The sequence below is a fragment of the Zophobas morio genome, unplaced genomic scaffold, assembly GCF_036711695.1.
Source record: "Zophobas morio isolate AGI-343-1 ecotype UQ-CSIRO unplaced genomic scaffold, CSIRO_AGI_Zmor_V1 ptg000026l, whole genome shotgun sequence".
NCBI classification, from domain to species: Eukaryota; Metazoa; Arthropoda; class Insecta; order Coleoptera; family Tenebrionidae; genus Zophobas; species Zophobas morio.
The window spans coordinates 4403285-4427219 of NW_026972131.1; the positions used below are offsets into that span (position 1 = coordinate 4403285).

The 23935-nt window shown below is 31.6% G+C and overlaps 1 protein-coding gene across 1 annotated transcript in view; it reads right to left on the minus strand.

The window, feature by feature from the left end:
- Positions 1-311: 311 nt before the first annotated feature.
- LOC135136198 (uncharacterized) overlaps positions 312-23935 on the minus strand; it is a 43601-nt gene continuing 19977 nt past the window's right edge. The window contains exon 2 of the mRNA XM_064065369.1: positions 312-3343. Coding sequence (XP_063921439.1) covers positions 1493-3319 — 1827 coding nt within the window. The 5' untranslated portion in view covers positions 3320-3343 and the 3' untranslated portion in view covers positions 312-1492. The remainder of the gene's footprint in view (positions 3344-23935) is intronic.

Consider the following 23935-nt stretch of genomic DNA (forward strand, 5'->3'; position numbering starts at 1 on the left):
ATCAAACTTTTGTTTAATTTAATTTAACGCCACATTTTTTTTAATCTCATCTGTTTCTAGTCATAAAATAGGAGTTTTTAGAAATCGATAAATAGAACTAGAGATCTAATATTATTATTTTTTTGGACGATTCTAGTTGTTTTAGTTAGTAATTGTCATTTTAAAACAAAGTGTAGGAAATAATTTTGGTACTGCGATTATTTGCAAGGTAGTATAAATATTTACAATACGTGAATACTTATAAAACTAATAAAAATAACAAATAAAATTTTCTCTATCAATTATTACTTTTTCTTAAATATTTTTATTGTTTTGTAGACGTTACTTTTAGAACATCATATTTGTACTGCAAATATGGAAGATATATACCTAATTAATCGTATTAAATCGCATTGTATGACTATCTAAGAATATCTTAAAATTACAAACAAGTCAAATCATTTAAATTCTCGACAAATGCAAAATTTATACATATTCTAAAGGCAGCTATTTGTCTTTGGTAGATTTTTGTCATCTTTTACGTATAAACATGCACAACTATCCAAAATATTTATAAAACTATTTCAAATAAAAATGTTAAAACAAACTAATCTCTCTTACTAATGTATCTTCAGAATCAAAGAATATCTTTTTATGGTTGATTTCAAATTTGCACCCTATGGGGGGGGGGGGGGGGCACTGTATAAATATTTCTTATTACATTTAACACAGATTTATGATAAAATTCAGTTTCTAGGCGTTCTTTTCTTATTAAACCTCATGAAATTCCTTTTCTTGTAATGACTAAAATACAAAAAGAGACTGTCGTTTGTTAAAACTTAGTGACCTGACTATTTATAAATCGACTGGCTAAAATAGTTTCCACTTTGAAAACACTGTTTACTTAAAAAAGGAGAGACGTAAACATAAACAATTCTCACATTATAAGAAATGTGAGCGAATGTGGTTTTTCTGCTTTGAAAATAAAAATCTGGAAGAAGAAAGAGATTTTCATCGCTTTGTTACACAATGGCGATGAAGAAAAAAATATGTACCTTGGTTGGCACGAAACATTGTTTTGCATGTTTACTAATTAAAAAAATGGATAAACAAGGACTATAAAACAATAAATTTGTATTCCTGAATACGGTAACATCATACTGAAGGTTTTTTAACACAGAAATTCAAGTACAATATTACAGTTTAAGATTATTTTAAAAAAGTAAACATAATAAGCATTGAAAATGATTGATGACATTAGCTGTAAAGTATAAATAGTGACTAAAGTATTATTAAGTAGCTTTTTCACTCCAAATAAATACCTTTAAATCTAATTCTAAAGAAACATTTTATGTTTCCACCGAGGCGTTGTCACGAGTTGTTCGAAATTTAAATATTTATAAACTAGAAATCACAAGTCTTGAAACATATCTAGACTAAACATTTTACAATACACAAATCACAAACAGCGTAAGCTGGAAAGTATGATAATTGCTAATTTTAATTAAAAATTTTATAAATATAATGTTTCCCGGCGCTGACTTGGGCTGCTAATGGATTGTTTGGAATGTTTTTTGTAGCTGATGGCAACTGGCTCAATTTTTTTGTGCTTCTCTATGACTGGCGTCGAACTATCCGGGTGTTCTCTACTTTCCCATACTAAGTTAGTCAAACTTCGAGGCCTAGATAACTTTCTAGTTCTTTTCTCGGGTTGTTTAACAACTGCCGCGGAATCTCCAGACGCCTGGCCTCCCGAATGGCTAGAGTCTAATGTGCCATCGAAATCCATTGTTTGCAGGTTGCTTAAAGATTTGTATCTAATGTTAAAAAGTGGAGATCCCGACTTGGACATGGAGCTCGGCGGGGTCTCCTTCATCGGAGAAGCACTTTTCTGGCGTAACAGTCGACCACGTTGAGACTGACCGTTCTTAAGATACAGCTTCGGAAAGCCGGGAGGTGTCTTATCTGTGTGAGTGCGGACTTTTGCCGCATTAAGTTCCCTAATTGATGAAGTAGCCGTTTTACGTTCTCGTTTTTCCGTTTGAATTTTTTTAGTGGGTATTGTTTCTATAGGCGGAGGTTCTGGTTTACTACCATCTGAAACGAGATGCGACGGTGTGGCACTGTGTGAACTCAACGAAGGCGAAGGGTTGGTAAAGGGCGAGCGAATATTCTTGGGTAACGGAGCGAATCCACGTACGTAATCATATATCTGATCGATTTCGTCGTAATCTTTCGATTGGATGGGTATCCGGTTTTCATCTCTACGATGATGGGAGTGTTTCGGGCGTTGATTTCCCGAATCCGACGAAGCGCTTCGACGTAATAAATAACCATTCTTCATTTCTTTTGGGTGGGTCGCCGATTGTTTCTTTGAGTCGCCTAATTTCCCATCTAGAACTTGGATTCGATCTGCAACATCGCTCACTAATTTTATACACTTTTCTACCAGTCTGTTGAATTCGGTCATAGCCTTTAATTGATCCTCATTTCGCGTTCGCAGTAATTTTAAAGGTGCAGCTAAAGGCAGAAATATTACATTCTGAGATTCCTTTTGCAAAGGTAAGGCAAACACATGTTCTTCTTCAAATACTGATAATAATCTAAGTTCTGGCACAAAATGACTGGGACTTTTGAGTCCTCGTGGTGCGGTTCCATGAACTAATCTAACTGTTAAAGGCAGTCGTTTACTCAAGAGATTTTTTGCGGTGTGAACTCCACTAATATTGTCTTCCCGAGCCAACGCTGAAAACTTCCCTCGTTGTTCCAAACCCAAAAGTATACTGTCACCTCCATTGTCCAGGCATTTCAGGTACCGACTTTTAGAGCCTGGTACGACAATTTCGCCAGCAGGGACTATTATTTCACCCGCAGAAATAGTTCTGGCGCCTTCAGGAATGATGGCACCTTCTAAATGAGTCTTAGCTTGCACTCCTCGGATAGTTTCTCGTACGAGGCAACCTTCTTCTGGTCTGCGCCGCGCTAATTCCGCCACACTTTCTATACATCGTACCGCCCTGCCTTCCTCACTAAGCAGCTCAAAATATCCTGTATACGTCTCGGGAATTACTAGCCGTGGCCCAACGGAAACTAGTCGGCGACCTTCTTTGATTTTCACAGCTTGTGCCACGATTTTCTGCCTTTTTCCCGCGGATATTAGTAGTGCTGTTGACTGCAAGCCAGGGCTTGGTAGTGTTGGAACTCCAAGACCTCCGTATTGACCTTTGATTATCTTCACTACTGCGGGCAGTTGACACTTCAAGATAAATTCCCGAAGATAGTTTCCCTCGTCTGCCCATCTTGCGGCTGCAACTGTAATCTGACCATCCGTAGCGGCCATCTTAGTACCTCTTGAACCTCATCTCTGTAAAAAAAATCTTAATCAGATCTTATTTCACAATAAAATCGAACTACTTATCACTCATTCACAAGCAATAAAAATGGAAGATACTGTTCAATAGAATATAATTCTACACACCAACAGATGACAGACATAACAAGAATCGACATTTTCATCTTCTATCCGGTGTGAAATATCGTGAAATTAGACAAAATGAACTTACTATAAGACTTCTAGCTCACACATGGGATAAAGATTTCAGATTTATTGTTATTATTCTTACTTATCGGCAAAAAATGATAAATAAACATATTATTAAATGTGTTACGTCCAACTAATCGTCATACAAGCATAGTAATTCTTCCAGCTCATGATAAGAAAATACTTTTTGAAATAATCCCTTTTGACAAATCGTATCATCCGTAGAAAGTAAGTAAGACAGTAATACACGAATTAGTAGGACTGATGATGATAGATGATGCGTACCACGAGAGCCGGGGGTAAATCCGCCATCGCCGCGGCGCCGCGGCGAGGGAAGAGGATTCTGGCCTGAAGCCTCAAAGGGTGAAGAACTGTTGTGGCTGTGTGGAGACGTTTTTTTTGACAATTGTAGAGAAGTGTGCAGTTTGACCCTCCGACCACCGTAGGTACCTTTCTGGATTATCTGCCTGTTTGCGTAACGGTTTTTGGAATCGCCGCCTCCGAGCGAAAAACCGTACTACCGTCACTGTTTTTTTTGTGGTCGCCGTCACAAGTCGTAACGCGCGATTTCAAAGTTCAAGTTCGCCGCCCCCAGAGCCAGGAGGAGCCCATCCCGAAGGAAGTCGCCGCCCAGGAGGAACGACCGTGCCGGATATTTAACTTTTTTAGCTGCTGGTGGCAGAGAATAAACACGATTATTATGTAAAACATTCGCCGTTTTATTTTATTGTTTTGTTTTCACGGGCGCTCACCACCTGAGATCCATGTCTCCGGCTTGAGAGCAACCCCGACGCTCCCTTCCGCTGCATAAGCTTAGGTCGGCCAGACGTGTTTGTTATATCAGCGACACTAGTCGGCCCAAAGCTTGGCACCCAGGTACGCCGCCACCACACGTTATTGGCGAGATTCCCGACCGTCCGCCCGTCCCACCCGGAATTTCGTCACAGTTTTTATATTTTGTGGTTTTTATATTTTTCAATATTGTGTTGGTAATATAGATACCTTTTTCATATATGTATGGTGTAGTTCGTAGAAATTCTAAATATTTAAAAAAGAGACAAGTTGATTTTGAATTTGACTCAATTGTAAATACAAGTACAACAATACAAACACCTATTAAAACACCAACACTTCTCACAGTACCAACAAAGAAATATCAAATAATAATATGTTACACGAAGTGCAAGAGTTGTAAAGCCTCCTCAAAGGTTGACTTATTAAAAGGTTTTTTTTTGGAATTAAAAAAAAACAGTCTTACTTTTATATAGATTGTAAATCTAGTTAAATAAGATAGTAGTTAGCTGGGAGACGGATGAATATACCTAAATAAGACATAATTTTTGGAAAACCTATGAATTTAAAAAACCTGACTCTAATTATACGTATTTAGAGCAGGGACACATTAAACACATTTTGGATTAGGAAGTGAAGTAAAAATTATTTTAATAATTCTTTATTCAAACAATGTTGGTATTCATGTCGTCATTTACAGGTTGTGCAATATTAAACGCCGCAAGTTCTTAGAAATTTAACCTTTTATTTTACAAAGTCGTATCTATAAATGGGATTTTCATTATATTGCACATTTTTTGCGATACGAATTCGGTCACTCTCTAACTTCTTTATTTTCACATATGTACATCTTTATTTCCATGGATTTTATTTCAATGTTGCTACAAATCCATGAATATATTTAAGGTGAGAACTATTTACCACTGTTAACGAGATATGATCTTAGATCCTTGCATTCATTTTACGCGTTACAAATTTGGTTAATTTAGGGATGAATGGACTGAATTTTGTTTACTACTTTTGTAAATTTTCGAAATGGAACTTTTTCTAATTTCAAATACGACAAATTGTATAACTGAAATGTCCCGGCTTCAGATTTGAATAAATCGTTAATTAACGTTTGCGTAGGAGGAAAATCGAATCGGGCGTTTAACAACCGTTGGTACAAAAAGTACAGTTGGATCGAAAAAAATGCGAAATGTCACAAAAAAATTACATGTTTATAGAATATTTGGACTACGTTAACCAAAAACGTACTAAGCGACAAAATTGCAATTTGAGTAATACTAGAGTAAACTTTCATTAAAAACTAAAAATTTGTATTAATGTCGGAATAAAATTTTTGTCTTAAGAATACATGACGTTATGAATGTAGTCTATTTTGTTAATGACGTCAAAAACACCTACTAGTCCTTTACAGATTTAACGAAGCATTTTGGCGCTTGGTTCTTTTTTGAGAAAACCATGATATTAAATTTATTATTCCGTAAAAAGGCCCTAAGTAATTTTTTGAAAAATATATATATTCATATTAATTTAACGACCTACTATAAAAAGGAACATATGCCATGAAACAAAAACAAAAATGATTAAGTTAAATTTGTTTCCCCTAATTCGAAATCGATATCATCTGAAAAACCCTCCACATAAAATTCACAGTTTATTTCCCGTAAGTTTTTGTAAAAGAGTTTTGCATCCTCGGGAATAAAAGAACATAATGTTTTTAGATCTGCCAACTTTTTACGCGGTATTGCTTTTCCATTGGGCCATAATGTAGACAATTTTCCAAAATTTTTAGAAGTCTTTTCCTTTTATGCATCAAAACTTCATTGTAGATCTCATTTTCCTGATTACTTGTAATAAAAATTGGTCTAAAGAGTTTAGACAGTACTTCCCTCGCTGTCGGAAACTTGACGACTGCATGCCTATTGTGTTTTTTTTCTCATTACATTTTTGTAGTGGGAATTTAAAAAAAAATTGCGATGACGTCATCAACATTTTTGCAAGGACACGTATATCGGTTGGGATAGATGTAGTGTAATACTAAGAATAAAATTATTATATTCTCAAATTTTCGGGAAAATGAATTGGGTCGTTTGAATATTGATTTTTAATAATCAATAAAATAACGAAACAATTTACTCACGTATACCTACGTATCAGAGGCAACTGAAAATCGTGTATGTATAAACATTGTTAATTTAAGATGCCAGGCGTAACAGCATACGTGAGAGCCAAACACAGAAACTGTAAACAAAACGACCGTCGGTTTTATTGCTTCGACTTCCGCTTATTATATAAAACATTGGGTTTTATTTTAATTCTTGACGGTGAAATTCACAATTGGTTGATTATAAACATGTCTATTTCACATTCGCGGAATCAAGTGAACGCATAAAACAAATGCAGGTCTGTAATGTTAAAGTCGATGTAAATAAGCGTGCTACCCTTATGTTTCAACCGAGTTTTTCCTTTAACAAATTTTGTGTCTACCAAATTGGGTTGGTTGGGGTGTAATACTAATAATAAGTGTTGCCTTTAATTTAATCAATAAAATAAATTGACTTCATTATTTTTTTTGAACCACCTCTTAAGAAAATCTAAAAAATATGAATGGAATGATAAATCACAAGTACAAACTCATCATATTTTTTGCATTTTAGATAGGATTTATTCAGCAAAATTTAAGGGTGACGTCATCAATTTTTTTAGGAGGGATGAACAAATACATTTTGAACAAAAGTTTACCATGCTTATAATAACTTTAAAATATTCCCAAGATTTCAAAGCATTCGGTTTTGTAATTCCTGATTAAATCGATAAAATAAATTCACGCCTTCATTAATTTTTTTGAGTCACCCTGCATATGCAAATCCAAAAATATGAATGGAATGATAAATCACAAGTACAGACTCATCATATTTTGTACATTTTAGATACGATTTATTCGGAAAACTTTTGAGCTGACGTCATCAGTTTTTTGTAGAAGATAACCAAATATATTTTGACTAAAAATTTATTATGCTCTTTATAACCTTAAAACATCTGCAATGTTTCAAAGCATTCGGTTTTGTAGTTCCTGATTAAATCAATAAAATAAATTTACGCATTCATTAATTTTTTTGAGTCACTCTGTATATGCAAATCCAAAAAATATGAATGGAGTGATAAATGACAAGTACAGGCTTATCATATTTTGTACATTTTAGATATGATTTATTCGGCAAACTTTCGAGCTGACGTCATCAAGTTTTTGGAGGGGATAAGCAAATATATTTTGACTAAACATTTATTATGCTCTTTATGACCTTAAAACATCTGCAAGATTTCAGAGCATTCGGTTTTGTAGTTCCTGATTAAATCAATAAAATATATTTACGCATTCATTAATTTTTTTGAGTCACCCTGTATATGCAAATCCAAAAAATATTAATGGAGTGATAGTTCACAAGTACAGACTCACCATATTTTGTACATTTTAGATATGATTTATTCCACAAACTTTTGAGCTGACGTCATCAAGTTTTTGGAGGGGATAAGCAAATATTTTTTGACTAAAGATTTATGATGCTCTTTATAGCCTTAAAACATCTGCAACATTTCAAAGCATTCTGGTTAGCAGATTAAAAATTAAATTTCAAAATGTTGTTTTATAATTTTGATTTTTTTTCCAAAAATCTGGACGTTTCGGGTGAAAAGTCGATTCAGAGGTGTAAACTACATGTGTAGGACTATGTTATTTTATACAATTGAAAACCCATTTACTATGTACAATTTTGAAGTGACGTCATCGCTTTAGTGGTGGGGATGATTCGACAAATTTTGGTTAGCGTTTTACCATCTACATGATATTCTTAATATAAGTACAAAATTTCACAACAATCGGTCGAGTACTTTCGGAGATTATCTGTCTAATAAAAATCCGTGACAACAGACGGACAGACGGACAGACGGACAGACGGACGGACAGACGGACAGACGGACAGACGGACAGACGGACAGACAGACGGAAATGGGAGACCTATTTCTTCGTCTTCTAGGGGTCATGAAAGATCGAGAAAACGTAAAAGTAGAGAGTCGGCCGACGGACTCGATTACAATACTTCCTTTGCTTACGCTCGGGAAGTAAAAATAGAAAGCGGTTTATCTTTAGTAAGTTTAATCACTCTTGTTTTCAAGCATCTTAATTTTTTGTTCATGTATGCCTTCTATTTGTGACACTAGACTCTAAATCGGCCTCACTACAAAAATGTTCTCTCTGCATAAACTAAACAATAAGTGGATTTTTCTTTCTACAATAGAACATAATATTGGCGTAATCTTGTAGCGTATATACTTAATGACTCCAAAATCTTTGTCATTAGGTAAAAAACTATGTTCCGAAACAAAAAAATTCAAATAAATCGTTTGTTAAGTAGAATGTTGCTATAAAATTGATTTTACCATGAATACAGCTTTTATTACTATTTAGACGCCCACAAGAATCAGACCACAGAGTCAGTTCTGTTATATCCTTTTTGGTAAAATTTTCAGTAGGTATTAAGCTCTTAAGACAAGATCCCACTTTTTCTGCGCCACGACCTATTTTCTTTTTTTCCAAATAAAATAGTGTCCTTTCCTTGTTTTACCGGAGTAAATACCCTCGTTATAAAGCCAAAATTGACGCTTATAAAACACTAAGTTTGTAGGATAGTTACAAAGAAACAAAGCACTGCAGAACCAATTTAAAAAAGTGCTGTGTCGCTTGGTACCTTTTTAATTACAACATAATCCCAGATTTATTAAAGGCGCATAGTTCTACCTCTAATTTTGGTATAAAAATAATTAAGACAAATAAAGTATTTTTACAAATTAGTTTTTGACATTAAATTCTGACTGTTAGGATGTTTAACTCATTTTTTGCGATTTGGCGCTTAGTACGTTTTTGGTTAACATCGTTCATTTTATAATGGTATGAACACAGTTTACTGGAAGTAGGGTTAAATACGTTATCAGTCATTTTATAAGTAAATACTCCTAGTTTTTATAAATATTTAACAACAACAATGACAATTAACGTCAAAAAGATTAATAATTGTTGGAATGTCAAAAGAACACACTATGAACATTTTTTGTTTCCCGTTTTTTCGCATCCAAAGGTACCGGAAGTGTGGAATTAAATAAATTATTTTAGTGACCATGTATCTCATTTGCAAATAATAGGGAAAGCGTGGCGGAAAAATAAATTTTCCGAATTAAAAAAATTGTTGCGTTGTTTAACACTAGGCAAAAGCATATTTCACCAAAACTGTAAATTGATTCTTCTGAGAAGTAAAAGCAAAATATTGCGATGACTTCGGTTGGTGCACACAAAATTGAAATAAAAAATTTGAGTATTAAGCCTGAGAAAACAGGCAAATTTTAAAGAATGCGATTCAGATTACAATGCATTTACGTATGCAAGAATTAAGTATGTACCATTTAATTAGGGTCATGATGAATCGGAAAATTCTTCGAATCGTGGAAATTTTAAGGAACCGCGTCACTCACTTTGTAACTTTAATCTCCATTTAAAACCATTTCATAAAATTATACTGAGGTTAAATCATTTTTTCTGCGTTTATGAGTAACTTGATATTGATCATTTACCGCCGAAACGTCGTAAAACATACAGAAATATTTGTTTGGCTTGCTTAATTGTTTTAAATTTTTTCATTTTTTGCTGAAAAAAAATCAATATGCGCTCCTAAAACGCTGGCATGCAATATAGTTTTTGCGACATGACTCAGTTAAAAGACGTACAAGACGTAAGTTTTATACAGCAGTGTGACTAATAAATGATATTTAGAAAATTGCACCATCCCTACTGAAACGTGAGCTTTTTTCCCAAGACTCCTGGATGCCACAATTTTTCACATTATTTTGTATCGCATACATAAATAAAATGTTTGGCCTTTTTAACAAAAAGGATCAAAAACACTACTTGGAATTTGCATATATGTATATTATAAAACGATCGTTTAATGAATGCCAACGATTAGGACACGAATAAGTGAAATGCGACACGAGACTTGTAATGAACATGAGAGTCTTCATGACCTTTACGTGAGCGCTGTAGAATTTTTTTTCTACAACCACAATAATGAAAAATAACCACTTTAGTTGCAAAATGTATTACAACTTGAAATACTAAAGAAATATTAAATAAACTCTATCATTGTTGTAATAAGTATGTTATATAATGATATAAACATAAATATAAAAGGTTAGCAGAAAAAAATTAAGATTATTCCTTTTGATAGGTAATGAGTTAACCACATTCTGGTTGCTACAGTTATTAAAATGCAATTGAATTGGCAATTTTGTAACACCATGGTTAGATGTCATTGTTGACTTACGTAGAACAATGTTGGTTGAGTTGTTGCTTTGGAATTAAATTCAAAATTTGACTTGTTACCTTGATTTTATTTTGAAAGTGACGTTTTAGTTCTGTTATATTGTAACAAAATTACGACGAAAGCAGTGTCCGATATACAGGGTGTTTGCGAAATGCACCGACAAAAAAATTGGAGGGGTTCCCGAGAGCGTAAGGAATGAAAAAAACTCCTGTTGTATTATCAAAAGTTGCAAAGTAAATGTATCCTTTATTCAAGCTTTATTCGCGCCACTGTAAGAGGTGCTTTCAGATTCAATTAATTCACGTTTTGTGAAAACATAGCAACCAAAAACTGACAACGAAAGGTGAAGTTTGAAAAATCTCAAGTAAAAAGTCAAAAGTATTTTTTCAGAAACAATCAATTTGAAACCATTTTAACTGGATGTTTAAACATTTTGGAGTAAAGAATTATTTTAAATGGTAGTAATTAGTCATTTTTACTTAATTTTTCTTGCGACGAAATCGTATTAGAACGAGGGCCGGAGAACCACTATCCAGGGTCGCGGGTCTTCTTTCCCGTTTTTCGCGTTCCGCTGTGGTTTTTTCAATTCTTATATAATCGCGGTTCTGGACAGTGGTCCGCCGATCTTGGTTCCATTGGAATTCCAACGTGATAGGTAATCGTCTGCCTGTTCTTTTTCAGGATGTTGTCATTTTCTCTAGTTATGTACAGACTTATTAATGAATGAGCATAGTTAACAAAAAGAAACTACTAATAAGAATAAGACTTTTCAACGACGATAACCAACTAAACTTTACTAATCAAAATAAAAATAAAGAACAAAATCAACACTACGTTAAACAAACTACTACAACAAGTTTACGAAATGACGGCCTCTATTTTGCACACATGCTTCTGCTCGCCAAATTAACGACTGCTGCGTTCTCCTAACCATATCTGGATTATTTCTAATCTGAGCAGCAACATTTTGAATGCGATTTGTCAACTCTTGCACCGTATTCACTGGAGCTTGATAAACTACCTGCTTCATGTACCCCATAGAAAATCACAGGGATTGAGATCGGGAGAACGAGGTGGCCACAACACAGGTCCATTCCTCCCAATTCATTTGTTTGGAAAGTTTCGGTCAACCATTCCCGCACTTCTACGGCATAATGTGCAGGGGATCCATCATGAAGGTACCATAGAGCCCTACGAACATTTACCAAAAGTGGTCCTAAATCGTTGTTTAAAAAATCTAAATACGCAACCACCGTCAAGCGAGGGGGCAGAACGTATGGACCTATCAAACTGTGGTATGGGTGAAGCCGTTGTTCTTTTAGGATTCGCCACACAACAAACGGAGAAAGTCCTAATAAAGTTTTCTTCCATAATTTCTAGTATTTCTGGTTCCACGTCTATAACATGTTCGGTTCTTTCACGACCACGATCCGTCGTACTTGGCTGAAATTTTCCGTTTTCCCAGAGACGTTGAACAACGGCACTAAATGTTGTGTGACGAGGCAATCTTCGGCCTGGAAAATCCCCCTGGTAGAGACGCTGCGCTTCATGAGCATTTCCAAATGCTCTTCCATAAATCAAGATCATATCGGTCATTTCGGCATTAGAAAAAGCTCAATTTTATTTCGAAAACTAAAACTTTTATTAGAACCTTTTTTTCCTAATGATATCTACTCATCGAGACCAATTTTCAGTTTTTTTTTGTCAGTGCACTTCGCAAACACCCTGTATAAACTGGAATTCTGAAAATTAAGAAAGTAGCAATCTCTTCCCATGTTTCAAAACGTGTTTATTCGAATGTTTTACACCGTGCATTTTCCATTGACATAAGCAATAAAAAAAATAGACTCCAAAATCATTATCTCGAGGTTCCAACTTGTGTCCTGTGTAGCTAGCTAGCTCATGTCTTCTGCAAACTATCATAATACCAAAGATACACGTCACCTTGGATAAGAAATATTTAGCGCCTGGGGCTTCTGGAATAAATTGTTTTATATATTTATAGAAAACGCTTTCGCCTTTTTGGGTATAAATCCTTCAGATTTTCATTTCAATGAGGCGTGTAATATAGGATATTTGCTAGTGGTGTTAAATTTTCAGAATCAGTTTCATCATGGGACATTTTCACCGACTTTAATAGGTCAAATCTGAAAATACTTGACCTGTCCAACTGACTTTTTTTTATCCGATCGGAATGACAACCTTTGCAATAAGGTCATAGTCTACATTTATACAGGATAGTTCAGGTGTAATAATGCCCCTAACCAAGCCCAAGATACAACCCAAAATACATTTCCAGAGTTTCATAGATTTAATAAAATGTTAAACATAGTCTTATCAGTTTTGGCGTCTATCAACTGTTAATTATCGTTGATTGTCAGAGACCAAAATATATTCAAATGATGAGAAAACTGATATGATTTTACTTCATGGTGAATGCAGAAAAAACGCTCCCTTTGCTGCTCCGGTTTATTATGCAGAGCGTTTTCCGGTCAAAAGAACACAAGCGGATACGACCTTCAAAATACTGGAATCGTCCCTCCAAGAAATAAAACCCACAGATCGTCCTAAATGATTAGCCCTTTAGAACGTTTTTACAGAACATCAAAATTTTAAGCAGCACTTTTACAATTTTCAAATTTTAATACAACTGAAACCAGAAAAGCACGATTTATTATCTGCGGGCAGTAATCTTTAGAGGTTATTTCCGGCTATAGTGGCAAATTAAACTTCGTTTTGTACTGTCTTTGTTGTGTAGACAGTTTGCCGGTAAATAAAAAATAAAAACACGTGTTTTAATTATATCTTTCAACAAAGAGCAATAAAAATAGTACCAAAGGCAGCTACTGATATTTGAAGATTTGTCTTTGATAGAATGTTCGTCCGATTACCGTGAGTTTAAAATGCAACTATCAAAGACATGGCTGCCTTTGGTCGTGTTTTCATTGCTCCTGCGATACTCATACATACGTATGGATGCGTACCTCGTTCTTGCGTAGCACCTACTGGGAGGTACTCATTTAGAAAGTGTGCTCATTATGAGTTTGAACTCACTTTAGTCAAGGCCATATTTTCACCGGTCGGACCTTGCCCACTGCCGATCGAAAGTGTGACCAGCTCAAGGTCGCGCCACATTGGTCGATGCTCTGTCGCATCTTTACTCCAGCTAATGGGAATTGCGGTTTTTTCATTTAATGCCATCGATTTTCTTATACACTCGGTTTTTATCATTTTAAGTAAAACTTCAATAAAACTAACCGGTTTTAATAATTGTCATCGTGCACTACTAAATTCGGGTTCAATCTTTCAGATTTAGGAAAACAGTAATTATGAAAAATATTTAAAACGTTTTGTTAAAAACCTTTTATCTTACAAAACAATCAAATGTTACGAAGTATAAATCTTGAGTATAAAAGAACATCGTTCAAAAATCTTCTTGAAGGAATACATAATATTGGTCTGCACGTTATTTTCAACATCGGTGAATGAAATAATTTGTTGGTAATTATAACTGTAAATGTAGGTACACAAAAAAGTCCGGAAGGTTGTTGGGTGGTTCATGTAGTTGTAACTCCTATTTATGTGTTACCAGTTTTCACCAACGGATTGTTACTAAAAGTCGGAAGGTTTGAAAAATCAAGTGTTGCTTAACATTTTTTACGAATGAGCATCCAGTAGACGAAAACTGCTTACAAATAATTACGTCTGTTAATAATTGTACAATTATAGATATTATTCTCTTTATAACAGTGTTTGAATTTTTAAAATCGGTGGATTATCACCTCTTACCGCCTCTTTTTACTTACTAGTTAAAAATGTTAACGTAATAAATGTTGAAAATGACCTCCAGACAATAGCAACGTTACACGTACTCCTTGTATCAAAAATCGACCTGAACTTTTGGCACTTACTCAAGGACAGCGCCTACAGTCCAGTCTGTTTCGTTTTATTTGGGCCACCCTGTATATAAAAGGCAATGTCCCGACCATTGTTTTTCAATTTAAATTTTTTCATTTTCGCTTCTTCAATTTTGCAATTTTTCGATTCTTCAATTTTTCATGTCTTAAAATTTTTAATTGGCAATTTTTCGTTTCAGTTTTTATTTCGTTAACTTTTTGGATTTTTTGATGTTGTTTTTTTCAGTTTTTCGTTTCTTCAAATTTTCGATGTACACTTTCCAATTTTTCAAATTTTTTGTTTCTTTAATTTTACTATATGCAAATCTTCGAGTTTTTAGTTTTTAATTTTTTAATGTCTCGATTTTCCATTTTTAATTTTTCACTGCTTAGATTTTTCAGATTTACAATTTTAAATTATTTATTTTCTTTATCTCTTCAATTTTTCGATTGTTCAATTTTTCATGTCTTAAAATTTTCGACTGGCAATTTTTCCTCTCAGTTTTTTATTTCCTTAATTTTTTCGATTTTCTGAAGTTCCGTTTTTTCAGTTTTTCGTTTCTTTAAATTTTCGATGTACAATTTTCCATTTTTCATATTTTTTGTTTCTTCAATTTTACGATATGCAAATCTTCGAGTTTTCATTTTAAAATTCTTCAGTTTTTCGGTTTTCTAACTTTGATTGCTTTAATTTTTAGAATTTGCAATTTTCGATTTGCAATTTCATGAGTTTTTGGTCTTTAATTTTTTAATGTCTCGATTTTCCATTTTTAATTTTTCACTGTTTCGATTTTTCAATTTTTTATTACTTCAATTTTTAGATTTGCAATTTTCAATGATTTATTTTCTTTACCTTTTCAATTTTTCGATTGTTCAATTTTTCATGTCTTAAAATTTTCGATTGGCAATTTTTAGTTTCAGTTTTTTATTACCTTAACTTTTTGGATTTTATGATGTTGTTTTTTCAGTTTTTCGTTTCTTGAAATTTTCGATGTACAATTTTCAATGTTTCATATTCTTTGTTTCTTCAATTTCACGATATGCAAATCTTGCGAGTTTTCATTTTAAAATTCTTCAGTTTTTCGGTTTTCTAACTTTGATTGCTTCAATTTTTTGAATTTGCAATTTTTAGATTTGCAGTTTCATGAGTTTTTAGTTTTTAATTTTTTAATGTTTTGATTTTCCATTTTTAATTTTTCACTGCTTCGATTTTTCAATTTTTCATTACTTCAATTTTTAGATTTGGAATTTTCAATTATTTATTTTCTTTATCTTTTCAATTTTTCGATTCTTCAATTTTTCATGTCTTAAAAATGTTTGAATGGCAATTTTTCCTTTCAGCTTTTTATTGCCTTAATTTTTTCGTTTTTTTTATGTTGTTTTTTCAGTTTTTCGTTTCTTCAATTTTTCGATGTACAATTTTCAATTTTTCATAATTTTTTGTTTCTTCAATTTTGTGATATGCAAATCTTCTAGTTTTTTTTTTAATTTTTCAGTTTTTCGGTTTTCTAACTTTGATTGCTTCAATTTTTAGAATTTGCAATTTTTCGATTTGCAATTTCATGAGTTTTAGTTTTTAATTTTTTAATGTCTCGATTTTCCATTTTTAATTTTTCAGTTTCGATTTTTCAATAGTCTGATTTTATAATTTTCGATTCGTCAATTTTTGATTTCTAATCTTTCTAGTTTTCATTTTAAATATCTAATAATATCGATAATTTTTAAAATTTTCAGATTTTCAATTTTACGGTTTTGAAAATTTTCAATTTTTCAATTTCTCGATATTTAATTTTTCAGTTTTTCAATCTCTCAAGTTTATAATTTTTGGATTTTCCAATTTTTCACTTTCGCGTTTTTTCTTCTTTCCACTTTTTCGATTCATTAATTTTTTCGATTTACAAGTTCATCGTTTTTTCTGTTTCAATTCTTTGTTTCTTTGATTTCCCCTCGATTTTGCAATTTTTTGTTTTTTTCAGTTTTTCGGTTTCTCAATTTTTTCCGATTATTTAGTTTCCCGATTTTTAATTTTTAGATTTTCTACTTTTCGGTACTCAACGCGTCGAATCAAAAAAATTGAGAAACTGAAAGATTAAAAATTGAGAAACTTAAAAATCGAGAAAGTGCAAAAATTAAAAAACGGAAATAGTGACAATTAAAGAAATTGAAACATCAGGGAACTCAAAAATCGAAGATTGAAAATTTGAAAACATGAATAAACGAAAAATTACACATTTAAAAAAATTAAGAAAAAGAAAAAAAATGTGATAAAATAGGGGAAATGAAAATTTAAAAACCTGGAAAATGAAAAATAAAAATGTAGAACTTGCAAAATTGAAAACTGGAAAAATTAAAAACTGAGATAAAGAATCGAATAGCGAAAAATCGAAAAAGTGCAAAATTGAAAAAAACGCATATTGAAAATTAAAAAAAATTGGAAAATCGGGGAACTGAAAAATCACGGATTGAAAATTTGAAAACATGAAAAAACGAAAAACTATACATTGATAAAAATAAAGGAAAAGAAAAAACGAAATTTGTGATAAAATCAGGAAAATGAAAAATAAAAATGAATTGAAAAAATGAGGAAACAAAAAACTGAAAAATCGAAAAGTCAAAACGTGAGAAACTGAAAATTCATAAAAAGGAAAAATTATAATATGGAAAAATTGCAAAATTGAAACACTGCAAATCGAAAAATTGAAGAAACGAACAATCGAAAAATGGAAAAATTAAAAATTGAGTTAAAAAATCGAAAAGGGAAAAATCGAAAACGTGCAAAATTGAAAAAGCCACATGTTGAAAATTAAAAAAAAAATGGAAAATCGGGGAATTGAAAATTCAACGATTGAAAATTTGAAAACATGAATAAACGAAAAATTACACACTGAAAAAATAAAGGAAAAGAAAAAAATAAATTCGTAATAAAATCGGGGAAATGTAAATTAATAAAGTTGAAAAATGAGAAATAAAAATGAAGGACTTGAAAAACTGAGGAAACGAAAAACTGAAAAATTGAAAAGTCGAAAATTGAGAAACCGAAAAATCGTAAAAATGAAAAATTATAATATGTAAAAATTGCTAAATTGAAACATTGTAAATTGAAAAATTGAAAAATGGAAAAATTAAAAATTGAGATAAAGAATCGATAAGCGAAAATCCGAAAAAGTGTAAAAAATCGGGGAATTGAAAAATCTAGGATTGAACATTTGAAAACATGAATAAACAAAAAATTATACACTGAAAAAATAAAGGAAAAGAAAAACGAAATTTGTGATAAAATCGGGAAAATGAAAACTAAAAATGAAGGACTTGAAAAACTGAGGAAACGAAAAACTAAAAAATCAGAAAGTCAAAAATTGAGGAACGAAAATTTATAAAAATAAACAATTATAATATGGAAAAATTGCAAAATTGAAAGACTGCAAATCGAAAAACTGAAGAAACGAAAAACTGAAAAACGGAAAAATTAAAAATTGAGATAAAAAATCGAAAAGCGAAAAATCGAAAACGTGCATAATTCAAAAAACCACAAGTTGAAAATTAAAAAAATGGAAAATCGGGGAATTGAAAAATCGACGATTGAAAATTTGAAAACATGAATAAACGGAAAATTACACATTGAAGAAATAAAGGAAAAGAAAAAAAGAAATTTGTGATATAAATCGGGGAAATGAAAATTAATAAAGCTGGAAAATGAAAAATAAAAATGTAGAACTTGAAAAATTGAAAAGTCAAAAATTGAAAAACTGAAAAATCGTAAAAATGAAAAATTATAATATGGAAAAAAAGCAAAATTGAAACATTGGAAATCGAAAAATTGAAAAAACGAAAAATTGAAAAATGGAAAAACTAAAAACTGAGATGTAGAATGGAAAAAGCGAAAAACCGAAGGAGTGTAAAATTGAAAAAACGACATATTGAAATGAAAATTAAAGAAATTGGAAAATCGGGGAATTGAAAAATCAAGGATTAAAAATTTGAAACCACGAATAAACGAAAAATTATACATTGAAAAAATTAAAGAAAAGAAAAAACGAAAGTTGTGATAAAATCGGGAAAATGAAAAATAAAAATGAAGAACTTGAAAAATTGAGGAAACAAAAACTGAAAAATCGAAAAGTCAAAAATTGAGAAACTGAAAATGAAAAATTATAAAATGGAAAAAAAGCAAAATTGAAACATTGCAAATCGAAAAATTGAAAAATGGAAAAACTAAAAACTGAGATGAAGAATGGAAAAAGCGAAAAACCGAAGGAGTGTAAAATTGAAAAAACGACATATTGAAATGAAAATTAAAGAAATTGGAAAATCGGGGAATTGAAAAATCAAGGATTGAAAATTTGAAACCACGAATAAACGAAAAATTATACATTGAAAAAATTAAAGAAAAGAAAAAACGAAAGTTGTGATAAAATCGGGAAAATGAAAAATAAAAATGAAGAACTTGAAAAATTGAGGAAACAAAAACTGAAAAATCGAAAAGTCAAAAATTGAGAAACTGAAAATGAAAAATTATAAAATGGAAAAAAAGCAAAATTGAAACATTGCAAATCGAAAAATTGAAAAAACGTAAAATTGAAAAATGGAAAAACTAAAAACTGAGATGAAGAATGGAAAAAGCGAAAAACCGAAGGAGTGTAAAATTGAAAAAACGACATATTGAAAATTAAAGAAATTGGAAAATCGGGGAATTCAAAAATCAAGGATTGAAAATTTGAAACCACGAATAAACGAAAAATTATACATTGAAAAAATTAAAGAAAAGAAAAAACGAAAGTTGTGATAAAATCGGGAAAATGAAAAATAAAAATGAAGAACTTGAAAAATTGAGGAAACAAAAACTGAAAAATCGAAAAGTCAAAAATTGAGAAACTGAAAATGAAAAATTATAAAATGGAAAAATTGCAAAATTGAAACACTACAAATCGAAAAATTGAAATAACGAAAAATTGAAAAATGGAAAAACTAAAAACTGAGACGAAGAATCATTAAGCGAAAAACCGAAGGAGTGTAAAACTGAAAAAACGACACTGAACATTGGAGATATTGGAAAATCGGGGAATTGAAAAATCAAGGATTGAAAATTTGAAAAATGAATAAACGAAAAATTATACATTTAAAAAAGTAAAGGAAAAAAAAACGAAATTTGTGATAAAATCGGGAAAATGAAAAATAAAAATGAAGAACTTGAAAAATTGAGGAAACGAAAAACTGAAAAATCGAAAAGTCAAAAATTGAGAAACTGAAAATTCGTAAAAATGAAAAATTATATGGAAAAATTGCAAAATTGAAACACCGCAAAACGAAAAACTTAAGAAACGAAAAACTGAAAAATGGAAAAATTAAAAATTGAGATAAATCGAAAAACGAAAAATCGAGAACGTGCAAAACTGAAAAAAAACTAAAAAAAGACTGCAGGTCTGGCCGACTAACCGACTAGCCGATTGTTCGGCCAGTAAAAACCGACTAGTCAGCCGACTGTTCGGCTTTGCTAAAACCGGTTTATAAATGCGACAGACAGTGTCTTTTCTTTATCTATTTCTCTTGACTACCTTAAAAATTTGTTTTATTTTAATAAAAGGAATAACTAAAGTTACTTTGTTTTCCAAAAAATGTGTTAAATTTGTTTGGATAATTTTAACATTTAATTTTTTTTGGAACTCACTACAACAATAATAATTAATAACACAATTTAGGGCCAGTTTATACAATATTTTAACTGAGATTAAGTTGATCGCGCATTTAACAAGGTGTCTGATTGGCGTAGAGTCGGTCACATGATACTTTAGCGCGGGGTTAAAAATTAAATCGCAATTAAATTTTTAATTGAGGCTCTGTAAATCGGGTTTAATTGTTTTATATACTATTATAATTTTAATAAAAAAAAGCCGACCGATCGGCTGTTTAGCCGACCAGTCGCCGACTGCAGCTGACGATGAAAATCGGCCGAATAGTCTGCTTATCCGACCGGTCGGCCACTAGTCGGTACATCCCTAAAAAAACACGTTTAAAATTTTAAAAAATTGGAAAATCGGGGAATAGAAAATTTGAAAACATGAATAAACGAAAAATTACACATTGAAAAAATAAAGGAAAAGAAAAAAGAAATTTGTGAGAAAATCGGGGAAATGAAAATTAAAAAAGCTGGAAAATGAAAAATAAAAATCTAGAACTTGAAAAAATGAATAAACGAAAAACTGAAAAATCGAAAAGTCAAAAATTGAGAAACTGAAAAATCGTAAAAATGAAAAATTATAATATGGAAATATTGCAAAATTGAAACATTGTAAATTGAAAAATTGAAAAAACGAAAAATTGAAAAATGTAAAAATTAAAAATTGTGAAAAAGAATTGATAAACGAAAAACTGTAAAAGTGTAAAATTGAAAAAACCACATATTGAAAATTAAAGAAATTGGAAAATCGGGGATTGAAAATTTGAAACCATGAATAAACGAAAAATTATACATTGAAAAAGTTAAAGAAAAGAAAAAACGAAAGTTGTGATAAAATCGGGAAAAATAAAAATAAAAATGAAGAACTTGAAAATTTTAAAAAATGAAAAATTATAATATCGAAAAATTGCAAAATTGGAACACTGCAAATCGAAAAATTGAAGAAACGAAAAATTGAAAAATGGAAAAATTAAAAATTGAAAAAACCACATGTTGAAAATTTAAAAAAATTGGAAAATGGGGAAATAGAAAAATCAAAGATTGAAAAAAAAATTAAGAAAAAGAAAAAACGAAATCAACGCCCAGCCCAAACTGCTGATGATAAAAATTTGAAATTTGGAGAGGATGTTCATTTTACACTGGAGACCCCAAAGGGGGTGAAAAGAGGTGGTAAAATTTGTGTGGCATTTAAGCATTTTTAGAGATTCAACCCCCAAGGGGGTGAAAAATCGTGTCAAAATTTGTATGGGAAAAATATTTCTATTACTGTAAAATTTTACGTGGAACTTGCTATTAATACTCTTCAAGATAAATAATGAAATACATATATATTTAAAATTTTTTGGAGATTCCACCCGTAAGAAGATGAAAGGGGGTGGCAAAGTTTGTATGAGGAAAAATATTTTTATGGTGATTTTTACTTGAAACTTTGTATTAATGCCCTTCAACACATTTTTTACTTGGCACTTGGTAATAAAAAGGTTCTTCAACACAACAAATCGTCTACGCGGACGAAAAACTAGTTTAAAATAAATATGCATTCAGTGCGATTTTTACATCTTCATTTTTAGTAATTAAATTTAATTTTGTCTAATGAAAACGTGATTTTTATTATTTAGTTTAATGTGTCTATTAAGAATACTTCGTGTCGGTATTACTACTTTGGTCCAAATCAATATCAAAATTAAAGTATAATCCTTTTATTTTAATTTTTAGATTTATTTACTTACAGTTAATTCTACTTGGTATTTCCCCACACTTTTTGAAGACGCATCCTCCAGTTATCTAAAATATTTGTGTTCTGATGTGTTCCACTAAACGATTCACCATGTGTCATCCTCAACTGACAAAGGTGGCGACATCCAATAAAATCGAATTTAAGAACTTGTGAAGAAACTGCCTGAGTTCATGCCCTTAGTGCGAATGTAGAAAATATTCCATTTATGAACAATTCATTCTATCAAAAATTTATAAATGACAAAAACTTAACGAAAGTGGAAACGACATCCCAATTAAGGCAAATAAAACGCCGCTTTGGTTTTTAGTTCCAACATTCACTTCATAATGTATTTAAGTCATGAAAATCAGCAAAGGAAACTAACTTTGCCGTAAGTTTTTTGGAAATAAGATTTTAAAAATTAATTACAACTACATTTAACATTTAAATCGTCACAGCACAGAAGTTGCAGTATCGAAGGCACACCTTTTAACTATCTACTTTAACATAACGGTAATGAGTTGTTATACAAGACTGTTTTGATAGTTTTCAACAAATTGTATACCCGATGAAGAAAAACAAAACGTGACACACCGAATATCAGCTAGTAATGACGGTTTAATAAATACCTCCGAATTGCGTGGGTGTACGTACAGCTTATTGCAGATCTTAATAACGCAACTACTGTTATACAACTGGAGATTTACATTTACACAGTAAACAGAAAAAACACGTTTTCTAAATGCTATTAAGGTTTAACAAATTCCATTCAAAAATGAGCTTATCGAAAATTCATGCTTTCAAAAATGTACATAAAGCATACACAAATTTTAATATAGTAACACAATGAATACCATAGCGTAAACCGGTAAAATTACCATGAAGTGAACGTGACAAATAAAATATTTTTTTATTCACAAGGGCAAAATCTACTATCGACAATGATCTAGAATAGCTTGAACAGAATACAATGAATACCAACCACCAATTTAAATTTGACAAATATGTAGGTACTTGTAATGTGCATAGGTGTAAACAAACAACCAACTCTTCACACAGAAAGTAGTTAATTTGTTTTTATACAGTGATGTAGGTACAGAAAAGGGTAACAGAAATGTCTCGGTTGAAATTATAGAATCAAATAAGGATAATAAAGTACAAACGTACATGTTCAGGTCGATGTAAGAATTGTCACACTGAATGATCCTATCGGGATTAACACACCTCCTACTAACAATCCTAAGGTCCATATAATCAGAACTAATAATGTGAGAGAAATAAGTTTCAAGAATGGAATCACTTTTTAATAAAGACGTTGGCGCCACATTTGTTGAACTAGTAGGATTTTGCAACACAGTAACAATAATTTAGCTGGTCCAGAATAAAAGCAAACCAAATTAAGAACATAATCAGCAGAACTTTCGTACAGATAATGATCAAAACAACTCCCAGGAGATAGTCTTTTAAAAAAATTTGCATATAAAGTCTCTCGAGGTCGACAGCGACTCCTCATACTTGGCAATAACAATGCTTTTCCAGAACTTTTGCTTCAACGAATATCCAGGCGACATTAATTTCACTATCAAGCCTAACAACAAACCAACCCGCTGAAGTGGTCGATAAAAGCCGTTCTAGCAGGGTTGGTATCCGCAGAGGAAACGAAAGCCACTAAATCCAACCTTTTGAGAAAATAACAATCCCAAGAAATAAATGGTAACTTTTAGTAATTTTGTTAAACACAAACGCTTTTCCACTGTCAAAATCGTTCAATTATATCCAATTATTTTGAGGCCAATTTTTATTCAGACTGTAAAATTTTTCAACGGAATTGTGTTACAAGTAAAAAAATTAGTCAAAAGTTTTTTCGTGTTGTTGATAATTACGAAAATTTAAATAACAATTAATTCGGTGTTGTAGACTCAAAATTAAACTGCAAATGTTGTTATATAATTTTGATTT